Source organism: Enoplosus armatus, chromosome 14 (assembly GCF_043641665.1).
Source record: "Enoplosus armatus isolate fEnoArm2 chromosome 14, fEnoArm2.hap1, whole genome shotgun sequence".
Taxonomy (NCBI): domain Eukaryota; kingdom Metazoa; phylum Chordata; class Actinopteri; order Centrarchiformes; family Enoplosidae; genus Enoplosus; species Enoplosus armatus.
In genome coordinates, this window is record NC_092193.1 from 20949997 (window position 1) to 20967079 (window position 17083).

Sequence of the window (17083 nt, forward strand, 5' to 3'; positions counted from 1 at the left end):
TTGCAGAACTACTCAGGTGCATGACCAGAAACACGTTAATTGTGGTTTTTCTGTATAACAAGGAAAAAGCATAACTGTAGTTCACAACTGGACCTTCTCTGTGTTTGTCAGCCAAGAATAATTTAAAGTTGGTTATTATTTAATTCATGTTCATTTGCTTTTTAATCCTAAAGGAATGTGACTGTCAGTATTCTGTTGTTAAATTATTGTATTTTAAAGTGCTGGGAGAGGGTTGAGTACTAATGTATAACTGCTTTGGTGTATCCACCTTATAAAGTAAAGATCTCCGCACCAGTTATATATTTGTTGTGGCACCAGTACAAGATGGGGACATGTTGAATGAGTGGTCCCTGGGCTTGCTCCCTTGATAAACTGATATTGATTTTGTCACTCTGTGAGAGGCCATTGTGACAAATGATGTATTACCTGTAATGCAAAGAGCACGTGAGACACTGAATCTCCGAACACATCTGTAGCACAGAGTCTTTAAATCACTGAAACCCAGTGCAATCAATGGATGCGTGGATATGTGGTGCAGGCCAGGAGGAATTTGTATTGATAGGTCGCTGCACTGTAGCTTGCCAGCCACAGATAGCTCCAGTTATTGACTGCCATAATAGGCTTCCGACATGCCACAATAGTGATAACTCTGGGCCGTTTTCCAGCCGTCCGTAGGATAATAATCATTAAGAATACGCGCCCGTCAGAGTCTTTGTCTGTGGATTGTTATCACTTGAGATTTTCACAAATCTGGTCTATAATCCCGGGTAAATTGTTGCTAATCCTCTGTAGAAAACCACTGCCCAAGTGAACAGTCCCCAAATCCTTCAAAACATTTTATCTGATTAAAAACTTCTCCAGGTTGTTTGTTTCGAATGAGTCTGTGGCAATGAAAGGTGGAATACTTTGACTCAGAATGACTGGCATAATGAGGAAATGATCCAGATTAAAAGTTCTTAACAAAAGTCTTGAAAGGCTTAGGTGGGGGGAGTGAGCGCAGGTACTCTCTAAAACTTTGCCTCTTGGTGATTTATTCACATACACGGGATATTTGAGTTAAGTTATTTTACATCAAGCAGTATCATCTAAAATGTATATGACTTAATGGCATGTGTTAAAATACATTTGAAAAGGTTGAGAACGCACTTCACTTTGATTCAATCACTCCAGGTAAAGAAAAATATGAACTTTTAAATCCTGCCTCCATTTAACACATCCAACATTATTTGCAGTTCAAAAGCTCTGTGGGCTCTAAAAAGCAGAGGCACCCAAGGATACCACATGTGAATAAAGTTATAAAAAGCCCGGCACCAAGGGTTCATCTTTTCAAACTGACAAGCTTCTGTCTATTGTCCCCTGCTGCAGGTCAAAGTGTTATGTAGCACAATTCAAAAGACTCTGAGTGATTGCTGTAGAGAACTGTGTTCAGACAGGTACACAGTCACCGAGACCTTCATTGGTCTCAATTGTGGACGTTCAACCCTGTCAATCTCAGGTCACACATTCACATTATAAAGCGACCGGCTATGTTCTCAAATGTTAGATGGTAAAAGAGTCGTCGCTTTCCACAGTTGAGTTTTGGTTGGCCCAAAGGTTAGACACGTGCGCTCAAGACTGAAGCTCTTCAGTGGCTTAACAAATATCCCTTACTAGATAAAAAAAATATATATATTGACTGTATTGATCAGCATGTCCTAGTTAACCTTGACAGAATCTTTAGTGAAAAGGGCAACAAGAAAAGCAATGGCAAAATACTCGTGTGTGGCATTTACAGTACATATCTGTAACTAACTGGAAAGGGCATATTTCATCCCCGAATGATGCACAGGTCACTAGATAATGACCATCCACTGACACTAACAAAAGGGTCTTCGAAGGCAAAGTAATCACCATTTATCTCAGACCATTTAATAACTGGACAGTGAGCGAGAGCACTGTCTGCCCTGCTGTAGAAGAAGCTAGCAGTACAAAGCCTGCTCTGGAAAACCCCTTGAACCACCATGCATTTTAATCCTGTTTCTTAATGGAGATAAATTCCTGCAGTGCTTTTGAGGCTTAAGGGAATCAGTACTGTGCCATTGCCAAACAGCAACAAATCCCTGCAAGAGCAGTTGGATAAGCTATGCACTTTTTCAAATTTGTCTGATAGGCAGATCCGTGCAGAACTGCAGTGATTGAGGACTTAAACAGCCAGCGAATGCATTCACTGGGAAAGTATTAATCATTCTTCAAAAGGGTCCTAATCAAGAAATTACAAAACTTCTTGACTCGTTTAACTGTCTTATGGAAAATACCACTTACATTTAACAAATCACACTTTGTTCTTGCTTTGAAATATGGTTTAATCCATGTGTTTATTTCAGTGTCACCCTACTGTGAAGCTACTTTAAAATAACAATAATAATAATATGCATTATGTAAAGATACTGATGGAAAGTTTGCTATGGTTTTAGAGTTGCAAGTAAATAACAAAATTTTCAACATAATTTCCTTTTATTGTTACATTTAAATAGGCATGGTATTATAATATCCTTTCAATGACTTTATGTTGACATCTCTCGTGGCTGTGTAATGTATATGTGTAGTGAAAAGGTCATATCAAAGGTAGCTTTAGGGTTTCAACTGCATAGCAGTGCCTTATTATGTTTCCATGTTTGTGCCTGCGAGAATTCAGCTGCTTATGTTGTTGTTTTATTTCATTTAGAGACTGGCCTCACCACAAAAATGACAGCATTGTTTATTTGTTCGAGTGCCTAAAGGGACTTGTGCTGTTGTGTACCTGACAAGGACCTCTTGTGGCTGTGTGAATAATGACTGTTGTCTCTCAGAAGCAAAGGGTTAGTAGCACGGCGTTGTTCAGGCCTATGTGTGCTTCAAGCAAACTCGGCCACAACTTGTTGTCCAACCACGTCTAAAACGGCGTCTTTGTAGTTTTGACATGCTGAATCGTACAAATGGGGATAACAGCCCGCACCTTCAGACGGTCTCACATGTGTGAGAAAAGAAAACAACTGCTTCAAGGGGTGCCTACTGTCATACATCCGACTAATAACTGTGTAAAGGGGCGTGGTTGTCAGATTGTCTAATTCACAAAGTTACAAAACGGTTGGATACACTCCGAGAAAGGAGAAAGGAGGTTTCAGATACTGTTGGACGATCTGGCAAGGTCTTACTTTGATGCACACAGAGGCCTTTGTAACACCACCAAACCTCTTAAGGTGGGGTTACGCCCCAAACAAACTATATTGTACGACGTGCCACCTGATCACGTGGAACATTGGGGTCAAAGTATGTGACTTAGACATGGAAGACTGCTGTTTGGATCCCATTTCCTATCAACAGTCAACATAAGTGACCATGGCATTTCCTTAACCAAGTAGTTCAACTTTTTTTAAATTTGAAGCCTAAATGTAATCAAATCTTAACCATACCTTTGGCAGATCAAGAAACGGTCATATGAATCATTATGGAAGGTTGTTGGGGATGTTGCCCGTCTCTGCATTCCCCGGACATCAGTGCCATCTGAGTGGGTATTCTCCGCCGCCGGTCTCACAGTCAACAGACTGCACAGCAGACTAACCCCACAGCATGTGGACACGTTGCCATTTCTGAATAAAAACCAGTAGACAATCTGTCCACGAGTCAGGAGTGAGGTACGCCTGGCCTGTTATTATTGTTATTTTAGGACTACAAGTTTCTGTTTTGTTCATCTGTTGGCAGTTTGTGATGATTAATTAGCCTATTACAAAGTCTGGCTCCTGTTTGTGGGTAAGTATTATAATACTTTTTTTCTTACACAGGAGATCGAGGCTATTATGCCTACTAAGTGTTCTATATAGCGGCCTCAGCGTTGGAGGATTCAATGTGTGTCAGCCTATTGCACATGTAAAAAATAAACCCTTTCTTATGAAAAAAAAAACAACCACATTTCTTGTAGGCCTATTCATTCATTCAGTCATTTTTTAACGGGTCATAGACATTCATTCATTCTAAATAGTACATTTTAATCTTGTCTGTTAACGATTAATGATCGGTTAACAGTGGTCTGCTATTGGTCAGGAAAAAAAAAAACTATCTAAATCAGCATCCCTACAGGCTATGTAACAGTAAATGACATATTTAGTTGTTTAGTTGTGAAATCTTTATGAAGCAAGACTGAAAATTACAATGTAAAGAGTTACAATCACAAATACAATCAGTATGTTGTTCTGTAGGGAATGGGGTTTTGACCGTGCCTTGTTTGTTTCGTGGTATCAAAACTAGAAAACAATTTTTAAATACAGCTTTAACCTAAAAGGCTTTACTTTGTGTTAGACACCTACTTATTACAAGATGATTGCTGTGTTTTCAAAAGGCTGTATTTTGTTGATTGGCCAAGTACACTATTTCGCCCAGGCAACACTTGTGTAACCACGTACTAAGGCCGTGTATAACTCGGAGCTCTAATAAAACAGCCTGTTATAGGTCTATGCCTAGCACTATGAAGCACATTGACTGATACATCAAATGGAGAACAGGGATGATATATTTGCTAGGAACTTAAAAGGTTTTTCCGCACTGCAGAAAGAGAAGCCCACAGGAGCGTCTGTGTCAGTTCACAGAGAAACTTATCTATTCTGAGGAGGTCTAGTAAAGAAATCACATTTTGTAGCCTAAAACATTATTCCAACATTTCAACTTTCCTTTCATGTTCCCTAATAGAGAAAGTTGTCTTGAGCGAGTTTTTTTTTCTCTTTTTCACAGGCCAGTGTGATGAGATAAGCAGCGCGTGTCAAAGGTCAGCTTATCCCAGAGCGCTCAGCTCCTCATTCTGGTCTCCTGTGGATGTTATGGTGAGTAAGCGCAGTTCAGAGAAAAGTTGGACATTTAGTAACCCCTCTCACCCCCTTCACAGCAAAGTGCAAAAAAGCAACACAAGGAGGGTGCTTGAGGTCAAATGGACACACTGCAAATGAAGACCTTTCTTAACCCTTTCATGCATAGAGGTCACTACAGTGTACAGCTGTTTAAAAGTGCTTTTTCTCTATATATGCCTGCAATTTCAGCCAGTGCTGCATATAGTCCACTCTAGTGGAACCTATTGCATCATCCCATACAAAAAATCCCATTGGCTGGTCATTGCAATGGGAAAAAGTAGCCAGTGAAAACAAGATGGCCGACAGACAGGGAGAAAGACCAATCACCTCCGCTATTTCGGCTTCTACCTTCTATAAAAAGATACCAGTGCAGGTAAAAAAAATATAATTGCATCAAGTAACTACTATGTTATTACATTGATGTTTTTTACAGTACAAAATGCATGAAGTACACTTGAGTGGACAGATAAATATATCTTTATAGAATAAAGATTAAAAAAAAAATTTTTTCAAATCTTGTTTAACATCCCTAAAGATGTATAAAAACACTTAGTAAAAAAATCCTGACTGAGCTTATCATAATCCATGCATGAGAGGGTTAAAAGAGAAAGATTGTATTCTCTAACCCAAAGTATTTTCACTTGCTGACTGCTGGAGCTGATAGTGTAATGTCAGTGTCACTAAATATGAGCCTTTTCACTTTGAAGATCCAACAATCTTGTGTTGAGCTGTAGTCAGCTGCCACCCACAAAGTATTTAGAAAGGTAAGTTATTTGTTAGAAATGATGAACTTATGAGCTTTTTAATGAATCCACTTAAATTAGTGGAAAAACAATGCTTTGTTAACTCAAAAAGAACCTTGTTACTGCGAGCAGAATTCCCAACAAAAGAAAGCTACATACTACTTTTAAAAAGACCAGCAGGCACTTGCCACACAGTATAAATAATGCTTAAGTCTGAGTTTAAGTTTGAAGTTTTGAGATCTAATGAGGTGGTGTAGCTTTTTTGCGCCAGACACTGTCTGGCGTATGAGGAGCCAGACTTTTCTCAACAGGATTATCTGAGGTCACGAAGTCAAAGTCAAACAGAGGTCAGGGTTAGTTATACGAGACACATGACGGCACTGATGTGCACTGACAAACAAAGCGAAGGAATCTCACATCTGCTCATTGCATAATTCAGGCAACCACTGTGAACATGCTGGGTTTTTATTTTTAATGGTTCCCAATCATGTGTACTATCAACTCCACGATTTTGCACTTCGTGAAATGATTGACGCAAAGACAAAACATAAACAAAAGGTACTTGGCAAGTTATTAGTATAAGACCATGCATGTTAACGGGTGATGGTATTAACAGTTTCTGTTTTGCCATGGGCCTACACTCATTGCCTATCACAAGCAGGTAAGGACAAATTGGAGCCCCACTCTAGGTGAATATCAAAACTGCCCCCCTCTATGCTATAATTTCCATGTAAAAGAATGTAGGCCTGATTACAAAAGGTATGTGGCTGGATGTTGAGCCTAATTATGCCTATCAATTAACTTGGTGGGACTAAATAAAATAAATTACCAGCTAATAATCAATTGGGAAAGATAATATAATTATACAATTATTTGGTTGTAATGTAAAAGAAATTTCGAGGAAGTTACTTGCTAATTATCATCAATTTACCAGGAAACAACGGACCTGGGAATAAAGCGTTGGTGTCACCTCGTGGCTATCAATTAACTTTGTATTACTTTCCTGAAAATGTATTAAAGAAATTACCAGCTATTTATAACCTGCTTATTGTGAAATAGCGGAATATAATTATTAACTAATGTTGGGGTTAATTTCGATAAATTCTGGGGTAAATGTTAATAATTTGGGTGTAATTTCACAGAAATAATGCTTGCAGGTCTTCCTCTCAGGCTGCAAACAACCTCAAGCAATGAGACAGGGAAGGTAGGGAAGTTTTCAAAGTCTGACAATGTGCCCTGAAACTGCATCTGCATCTATCCTAACTATATTTACTATACCTTTTACCTTACCTTATGGATGTCTATGTGAATGTTTCCACAATGGTTTCCTGCCCTTGCAATGTGCAGTGCATCTCGGTATAACTCGGCCTGGGTTGCCTTAAGGTTCATAATGCTTAACTCTGTCCTTGAAGGTCCTCCCATCTCAGTCATGCAGGTTGCATGCTATCATTAGCCAGCATTTCACAGACGGTGAGACACTGGGACCAGTCAAAGTAAACCCAGCCTGAGGTACTGTTAATATGTCTGGAGTTTTGGTTTGCCTCCTGTTGTTTCAAGCTCTGATGCTCTCTGTGTCAAAAATCGCTTCATTTTCCTTGTTAAAAATCCCCTAATTGCCTCCATGAGCTGTGTGTCACAGCCACTGATGCTGCTGCAACTGTTGTCTGTGTTGCTAAGCGGGCCAAATCAGCGAGCCAAAAAAACAATAGCTAGCTTTCCATTGTCTTAAGAACACCGGCATGAACCTGTCCCTTTCACATCTCGCAGTATCTTTGCCTTGCAGCCCCCCCCCCCTTCATCTCTCCCGGGCCTCGCAGTTTGAAAAACCTCTGAGATAGGGCAACCTCTATGTTGCCTGAGAGACAAAAACCGGGGTTCCAAAAGGGCCAAAAAATCACTCACTGCTGCTCCCAAAGCCTAACTGCAGCGAGCGAATGGTAATGATTGAAGGTGACTCAGATGAGCGCATCAACATTTTTATCACCTCCTCTGCATTTTACCAGCTGGACAATCAGAGAACACTGTTTTATGAAGTCAATCAAACTGACTTTGTAGACGCGAACAAGACAAAAACGGGATATTGAAAAGTCTCTCCACCATCTCCAGTGGAAATGACTACCCTTGGTAGAACACACAAAACAATGGTTTACAAAGCTATGTTTGAGGTTTGCAAGTGTGAATGATTATTTTCTTTTTCATTTCTATTTCTGGGGGGCAGCTTAAATTGGAAAGAACGTCGGTTAGGCTAGGCATATGTAAGCATTTTGCTTCTGCCTGAGCCTGTGAAGTCACGACTCAAATGCGAACACTGTTGATTTTGTTTATGCTGTTTATACTTACTGTTTTGTGTGTGTGGTGACTAATCAAAATACAGTGTCTTTAATAGTGTAGACTCAACAACAGAATAGTGTATATATAGTGTTGGTAATACTGTAGCTGACTCACATTAATCCAGGACCCGAGGAGAGAAAACATCAGTAGTGACAATCTAATGTGCTCCTATTCCTCTTTAGGGCCGAGGTCTAGCTATATCTCTGCCAGGTATTGACTCCACTCAACACTGCTTAGCGTCCCAAAATGTGATCCCAGTCAAGATTGTTTTTTGCTGCCTAAGGGGAACTATGCCAATACAAAGTGGTGAGAAGAACTGCCTCAGCCTGCAGCACACGGTACGGTGCTGTCCAGAATTATTATTCAAAAAGCATCTGGCTGGTCAAAGAGGGATCAGGTGTAACAGTAGGTGGTGTGTTATGTTGTTATTACGCAGTGCTGGATGTAATGTGTGCTTCAGATTATGTAATTCGGCGTGCAATTTGGACTAGCGTCGTGCTGATGGCCTATGTGGGCTTTGATGAAAGATGACATGATCTAGTTTGAAATGGCATTGCAAGTAGCATTGCAGGAGTAGCAAGTGGTAGGGAAGGCACTTATCATGTGGTTGATGAGCAAGGCTTATTGTTTTTGGTTTCGACAGGTGTTTTATTTACTGCAGAGTACCAACAAGTGCCTCTTCTTTGTCACACGAGGACCCTTTTGTGGTACTTTGTGTTATGGTTTGTGGCTTGTCGGTAGAAATGTGTGACAACATCGGCTGTAATTTGTGGTGACAAGTAGATGACTGTCCCAACAGTTAGTGGGACATAAGATCTTCAGAGGGAGACGTAACACTCTCGCAGCATTGCTGTTAAAGCTACATGTTCTGTCTTCAGTGTGTTGATGTTTCACCTTTAAGGCAAGGCATAATTGCTTTAAAAAACATGCGTTACTAACAATAATGCTATCTACACTATCTGTTTGCCTTGTGCAAATTATATTATACAATGTTATAATAGGATCAAGATTTTCTTGAGCTACTAGGGACTAAAAGTCAGTATATCTGAGCCTCTGTTGTATCAGGTTTTTTCTCGACTGGTTCCCTAAACACACAATAGTCTGACAGAGTTCCTTTCTACTTGGGTAAATCTGTTGAGCAATTGGCAACTCTCTTTATTGTACGGTCAAAGGTAGACGGAAATAGCACAGTGTGTCTGTTGTCATTATAAATGGATGAACCTATATAGCGCTTTTCTACCTTAACAGTTAAGGTACAGATCAGGTCTCATTCACACATTAACACACCGATGGCGACCGAGCTGCCGTGCAAGGTGCTGGCCTCCATCGGGAGCAACTTAGGGTTCAGTGTCTTTCTCAAGGACACTTTGAAATGTGGATGGGGGGAGCCGGGGATTGAACCAGTTGCCCCGGTTACCAATGCAGTTAGCTACAAGAGATCACCCGGGGGACTCACTTCTGTGCGTTCTGCAGATAGATTTATTTCATATAACTTCTTCTCAAACTGTAGGCACCACCTAATGTAACAAAAAAAAGTGGTTCAAGACAGTTTATTAATGTAGAAGCTTGGTTGTATTTTCAAAGCCATGTTTCCACCCAAGCAGTTTTATGCAAATGATCTAATTAGAAAAGCTGGATGGAAGCAGCAAAATCCAACAAAACCTCCACAATATCACCTAAAAGGTTTTACACTCGCTTGAGGTGGGGGTTTTTTTTTTCCATGAAGAGCTTATGCAACAAATTGGCGATGGAAATGAGTTTGTTTAATGAATAATGATGTTGGGAATATTACATGACCGATCAGAAAGAAAATATTTGATCAGAAAAGGTTGCCGTTTATCTCTGTATATTCCAAAGGTTCGCAACACGGCCGGAAAACTGTGCAGCACCTGCAGCTGCTCACTGCCCTAAAGTGCCATGAGGTGTCTGGAGAGACACGCGTGTATTTCTTTATTTTGCAGGTAACAAACAACAATGTTATTCACAGTAGACCAAGGATTAAACATAATATATTAAGAATAGAAGAAAAATATGAGTACATATCAACGTGTAAAGAATAATAAATAATATTCAACTGCAAAACCTGCCCTGATTTGGAATTTTAACGATTATGCAAAATGATTCCGGTCAGCTCAAATAATCGCGATCAAGCAATAACTGCGGCCGGCCTGTTCAGAACGGCCACAATTTTTAAGAATAAGATTTCAGAATTGTCCTTTAAAGGAATAGTTTTGACACTTATTTGCTTTCTTGCGTTATAAGAGTTACAAGAGATATAGCACTCTCAGCTGGTTAGCTTCGCTTAATACAGACTGAAACTGAAAACGGGGGGGAAATGCTAACGTGGCTCGGCCCAAAGACAACAAAATCTACCAAGCAGCACCTCTGAAGCTCATTACATGACCTTTTACATCTTGTCTGTTTAATCCACATAAAAAAACTAAAATGTTAATGCAACACGCTTTGTTTTTACGCAGGGATACGCTAGGTCTTGACCCGGACCAGTAACTTCCTGGATCCTTGTCGTCACTGTGAGGTTGCCAGGCAACCAGCCGAGACTTAAATCACTGGCATACGTACATACAACTGGCGTAAGTGTATGTATGCAATTATTATAGTCTCCAATAAAATCCACTCACCAATAGATCATTATCATGAATTATCTCACCTCCTGATATTAATAATCACAAGATGGACTTTATTATAACTTGGACCATATAAATCTATCTGGAAGATAGAAGAAATCCAACTCCCATGTAGGCACACTGTACTGTCACTCCACACACACTCAATCATCTGGTTCACCTGTACACACAACCCATTCTCTCTCCACAGTACTCTTCTATAAAGCAGATGTACGGCACAAACAGCTGCAAAACGCACTAAAACAGCACTAATGATCAACATTTCTTGTGCACGGCAGGTTTATACATCGAGCACCCCCCACACACACACACACACACACACACACACACACACACTGTACGAGCTCTTTGCACTGCGCCCAGCTATTCTCGTCATCCCATCCTGGTGGCAATCTGCTCCGTCGACAGCATCCTTGTTTTCCACCATTTTGCAGGGGGAGACAAGTGACAAGACCAACCTAATTAATCTCACAATCATCCTGTGATTATTACGCTCTCACTTCCACAGGCGCCGCACGCTGCCTCTCCCCAGGAGCGCAATACATCAGCCAGAGTGAGCGGGTCGGTCAGCGCCCACCGCCAGCATCATGGACGCTCACACAAGGAAAGATATTAAAACGCAGACAGGACAGCTACTGGCAGCGCGGGCTCAGACAAGGTGTTAATTGATTAGGGTGGAATCAGAGCGCTGGGGCCCAGCCAGTTTACCACCCTGATTAGACGGATGAGAGGCTCATTTATAAGCTCGGCAGTCACGAGATAATTACTAAAACACACAGTAATATATGCAACGGCAGCTGGGAGCAGTGCCGTGCGGTGATGGACAGGACTGGGATGTGTGTATGTGTGGGTGAAGATCAATGACTTAGCTCACTTGCAACGGTGTTAAGAGGTGGTTGTAAGATAAGCAGCACAATAATGGCATGTCCCATTCCAACAGAATGGCAATCCATTTAGGAACTGTGATAAGCTATAGGAAATCAAAATCAATAAAATCAGCTAAAACTCAACAGCTAAGGGCATCTTTCCAAATTCGGCAGCGGACACATAACAATCCACATCCCAGGTGTCTCAAAGGTTTGAAAAACCCATCCTTACACTCACCTGCTTCTCCAAATCTACATCTCCTTGGTGACTGATAATTGTGTACATCCACATTTACATAAATACAAGTGCAGAGCCAATTTGTGCCGCCTCACTCGCTCAATTCGCACTCGCAATCTGTGAGTAATTACTGTCTGATTTACTAAAGCAGCAGCAGCAGCAGCAGCAGCAGCGTCTAGGAATTTCTAGGTAGATTCAGGAAATTAAGGAGAGCCTTGCCCCTGACTCGCAAAGTGCACTTCAGATAACAGGACAACTGGTAGACTAGTGAGCCTGTTTAATAATCAACACGCACAAATCCAGGTGGAAAATATGTACAACAACGTACGGGAACAGGGGGCCTGCGAATAGGCAAGGCATGTTGGCCTCTTGTGCTTATCCACTGAATGCATTTCAACTCGGATTGTTGCAGATGGAATATTTGCATTTTTGTTTTTGTTTGCACGTAACAAAACTTGACAGAAATGTCAGTTGACAGTGAAATGTACAGTCCCGCGCGCAATTTCCTTGAGCTTCCGTGTTCAAAATATCATCAGCTACAGCTAATCTATTCCAGAAAGTGTCTGCAGGTCTCCCTTAAAATCCTTCATGGTGCACCCATAATTCCTTTTTCCGTCTTGTCTTACCTATTGTCCACGTCCTTTCTCAACGAGGCTGTACTGAAGAGCGGAACTCATCCCAAGAGCACTGCACTGTAAGTAAGAACCGACATTCACTTTGTCCTTTTTTCTTTTTTTTTTTTGGCAAAGGTTTTTTTTTTTAGAAAAATATCAGTATTCTTCAACATGCTCACAGGGATGGAAATAAAACAGGACAATAAATAATTAATAGAATACAAAAGGAGAGTCTCATGACACCTCAAAGTGTTGGCAAGAAATCTTTTCACTGTTTCTTTTTGGATCCAAGTGAGACTAATTTCAGGGAGAAGAAGTCGTGTATATATATATATATATATATATATATTTTTTTTTTTTTTTTTTTTTTTTCTTTTCCTGACGCTTTTGGCAAGGATTTGCAACACACTGCAAGAAGAAGCCGCCCTCTCGATGCTGGTGGATACAAGCTGTTGTTTAAAAGCATCCAGTAATTATGTGTAAAGGAAGAATATCACTACAAAATATCTGGATATTTCATGTACTTTCCCATGCAAGGAAAGAGCGGGGGGGGGGATGCGTTAACTAAGTAAAACATAATCAAATGCCTATGAGACTTCAAAGCCCTGGCTCAAAATCTCCACTCTGTCATCTACGAGACGGAAATTGGATGGATATTTTGGTCTCCAGCATTCCAGTGCAATGTTGTTGCAACTCAGTGGGCTCCTTTCACACTGTGTATAAAGCAATTTCAGAGAGAGGGCCTTATTATTCACAGGGTCCAATTCATATCTACAAACAAGTAAGACTAACAAAGTGAGATATTTGTGATTGACCCTCATAACTGAACCACAGTGGCCTGACCAACACCTTAATGTGACAAGAGCTGGTGATTTGTCCGGCACTTTCGGGCAGCGGTAATACATTTGTGATGGAATCGAATTGCTCGGCCAAGTGATTTAATCTTCCCGAGCAGCCGGTTTTTGACATTTACAAGCCCACAGGAAATAAACAAGGTGATATTCTGAGCATTTGTTTTTGGATGAATGACTAAAACTGAGCCTTCAAAACACTCAGAAACTTAATTGCATTAGCTGAGTACTAATGGCTGATATTCAAGAAGCTTCTTTGTACCATAGTTACTCTTAGATTCTACTGAAGTAGCAACTGAATGACAAAAAGCCAAAATGAGTCTTCAAATCTCTAAAACAAGAGACAATCTGGGGACTGAATGTCACTGTTGACCGTTCTGAAGCTTTTTTGGACAGACTGGCCTTGTGGCTTGGGGGGTGGGAATGTCCGTTGGGCCATCTGTTGGTCCACCACTTTTTTCCAGCCTGAAATACAGTATCTCAGCGAGTATTGGACGAATTGCCATCCATGGACACCGGAGAATGAATGCTAGTGAGTCTGGTGATCTGCTGACTTTTCATCTAGCGGCATCCTCAATTCAAAACTGCAAGTGGTCCAATACTTTGGTTTATGAACAAATACCCACTAGAAATGATGACCTTTTCCATCAGCTTCAGCTGTAAGGCTGCAAATGTTAGCATGCTAACACATTAAACTAAGACGGTAAAACATTACCTACTAAAATCAGAATTGGTAACACTGTTCTTGTGAGCATGTTGCCATGCCGATGTTAGCATTTAGCTCAAAGCTCCGGAGTGCCTAAGCACTGCCTCATAGACGTGGCAGTAAACTCTCATGCCACGTGTATAACTTCACACGTTTTCGAACTAACGGAGAGCAGCAGTAATTAATTCCAGTAAAGAGAGAATGACTGACAGTAATGAGCCCCCATGTGGCTGTTGGATCCACTGGCCATCAAATCGGGGCAAAATTAGATTTTTTTCCAAACTCTGAGTTAAAACTGGGCTATCTGTACAACCGGAAGTACGAAGTGGACCACTGGAGCCCCGTCATGAACAAAGTATTGGCTTCATTTAAACAAAAGAAAACCATTCTAACTTTTTTCCACCACGGAAATTTTAATCACGGTTCATACTTGTGATGTTAATGATGATTATAATGAAGCAAGCTGTTCTTTGCAATCATTTCCCTCCAAAATGGATCATTATCGGGGGGGGGGGGGGCTTTGTCATGATCACAAAAATACTTGACAATGGGATAAAGGCAGGGATACCCAAATACGTTCTGGTCAATACTATAAAATACCCTGTCAAACTCTGATAAAAAATAAATTCCAAGATGAAGTTTGCAAGTCATCTTTAAGATAGCGACATAGTGACAAGACACATCTGAAAAGGGCACTGAATATGCCATAGCTGGGATACTGAGAGTATCGGTCTGAAACCCAGTTTTTAATCTCTCATCTTAAGCTGGTTTAACTTAAAAACATAACTTCCCCTGCTGCCTTAAAAAGTTAGCCAAACTTAGGTTGAAAAATGTGTTCAAAGATGTCTTCTAAATTCCTGTATGATGTTTTACGGTGTACAGAATACTAATTTTTCACCTCTAGTCTCAGACTTACTGATTAAAGTCAGACGATGAAAGAGCAAGGGACTAATCAATGAACGTACTTCGGCATGTGTTTTACATGCCTGTAAAATAGAATAGAAGCTTAAAAGAATGTACTCCTCTGTATTCCTGTTTACCGTACCACCTACATCTATAATTGGTTGGAAATGCATGCATAAATGAAACCTTTTTCCATTAAAAAAACGTCTCACAAGCTGTTTCCTTCTACTTGAGGTGCATTATAAGAGATAAGATGAAGCACACTGGATTGCATAAATAGCATCTCCCAATCCCACCTGAAAGGCTCTACTCGAGTGCATCAAAGTACTTGAAAAGAAATTAAATTGTTAGGAGGGGATGGTGCCTGACAGCTTATCAATAGAAGGGGGGGGATTTAGGAGAAGCAAAACACTAGCAGACGGTGCTAAGATTCTGCAAATAACAAGAACGGTATTGCTGGAGCCCCCGACAGATGGAGAAGAAAACAAACCTGGCTGCTACATTTCCTGGTTGCTAAGCACCACCTGGAGGTAATGAATGTGTTGTCGGCCTAAGAGGCATATGAGACAAGAGGCGAAGTCAAACTGTCTACTCAGACACATTACAGAGTACAGGTCTGCTGCTTGTCCTTGATACGGGTCATCTTGGCCCGCAGATATGCTCATGAATATTTATACAGGTAGATGGACACAACAGGATACTCATACAACATCAGAATATGAACAATTAGTGAAGAGGCCATATGAGTGGGCACCAGATCAAAAATCTCTAAGGCTTGGATCTGCGGAGATGAAGGTAGTTGAGTTGAAGGTAAAGACATTGAGTACCATGCACTAATATTGTATCAATGAATCAAGGATGGATACAGACTGTACACTCTACTGTAAAGTACTCTGAGTATGATTTATATTGAAATCTAAGGGGGGGGGGGGTCGTGTTCTGCTAATGTAGCTATGCATGGCAGCCGGAGGAGTTTTATTAAAGAGAGATGACTCACCACACATCCGGTGGAGTCCAGCTTTCGGTCAGATATGCAGCGGAAGTTGCGGCTGCAGCCTCCGTTGTCTTTGGTGCAGTCTCTGACGGGCCCAAACGAGTCCAGGAGGACCTCCAGAGAGTCAAAGGACGAACTGATCATCAGCTCCTCTCTGTTGAGAGGTAAAAAGAGGATCCTTGTTTAGCTGTGTGTTATAACTGCTGAGGACTGATTTGAGCCATTTATTGAGGCTTGCCTGGGTGGATGAGAGACTGTCAGCTGTCTGGTGTGGTCAGAGGTGTGCTCTGTTACACCTGTAACTACATCCAACAATCATGTCACGATGAACTGACACACCATGGAGGACACGTTGCTCCTTCAGTAGCTCTTTGCAGGTCAAACCACCACTTCAACTAAATCAATGTATGTCAATGGACATAATGTCAGTGGATTAGCTGCAAGCATTTTTCATGAAGACCTTGATTTCGGTGACCTTAGACATACAAATTTGCATCGTTGATCAATAGCAAGTCGACTTGTCAGTGCTGACCTTTGAGAGAACAGAGGAATATTAGCTTTCATATTAGCCACGTTGCACTAGCCACTTTTATACAACCCCGCTCTGCTGGGGTGTCCACAACAGAGATACACCATGGTTTGGAATCATGTTAGTTTTCTTCAGCTATTGTAATTTGGCTAGCACTAGCCTGTTCTTGGGGGCGAGTTGGTATGCCAGTAGTTCACACAGTAGTTAATTAATAACCCTGACAAGTAGTCACTACGTCACTAAGCATAATTCATAGTATGTGGCTCCACCAGATAAAAAAAATGCCACTTATTGAGACGTAATACCTCGACACTGCTTAAATAAAATTCAGATATCAGTAGACAGTGGTAGGAAGGGTTTGAAGTTGTTTAACGGAAAAAATACATATATTTGATTTTCTTGAGCACAATTGTCCCTTTATACCACACATGGTGTCAGTTTGTGTGTAGTTAGCAATGCTACCCGTAAATCACCGCTAATTCACCTATTTATTCTCAATGTCAGTAAAGTTAGCAATCATCAATATTGTAATATGATGAGTTCAAGAAATATCACCGTCACATAAGCTAATGATATCTGAACGAAATTCAGCAGTCAATTAGTTGTGCCTGGCTATCATCAATATGCAATCTGCTTTCATAAAAATTGATTAAGGTATCACGTTTCTTTAGATCATGTTTCAATGTTGCAATGCTTTAACAATCTGCTTTGCAAGACGTTCTGTGACGCCCTGATCTCTACTTAGCTTAATGAAGAGGTGTCTATTTTCATGAATTACACATACCTGCATGTTTAATTCATTCTGCG

The 17083-nt window shown here is 40.8% G+C and overlaps 1 protein-coding gene across 1 annotated transcript in view; it reads right to left on the reverse strand.

Annotated features, from left to right (window-relative positions):
• The window catches only part of astn1 (astrotactin 1), a 335823-nt gene that overhangs the window by 193536 nt on the left and 125204 nt on the right, over positions 1 to 17083 (reverse strand). The window contains exon 12 of the mRNA XM_070918552.1: positions 15751 to 15901. Within this exon, the coding sequence (XP_070774653.1) occupies positions 15751 to 15901 (151 nt within the window). The remainder of the gene's footprint in view (positions 1 to 15750; positions 15902 to 17083) is intronic.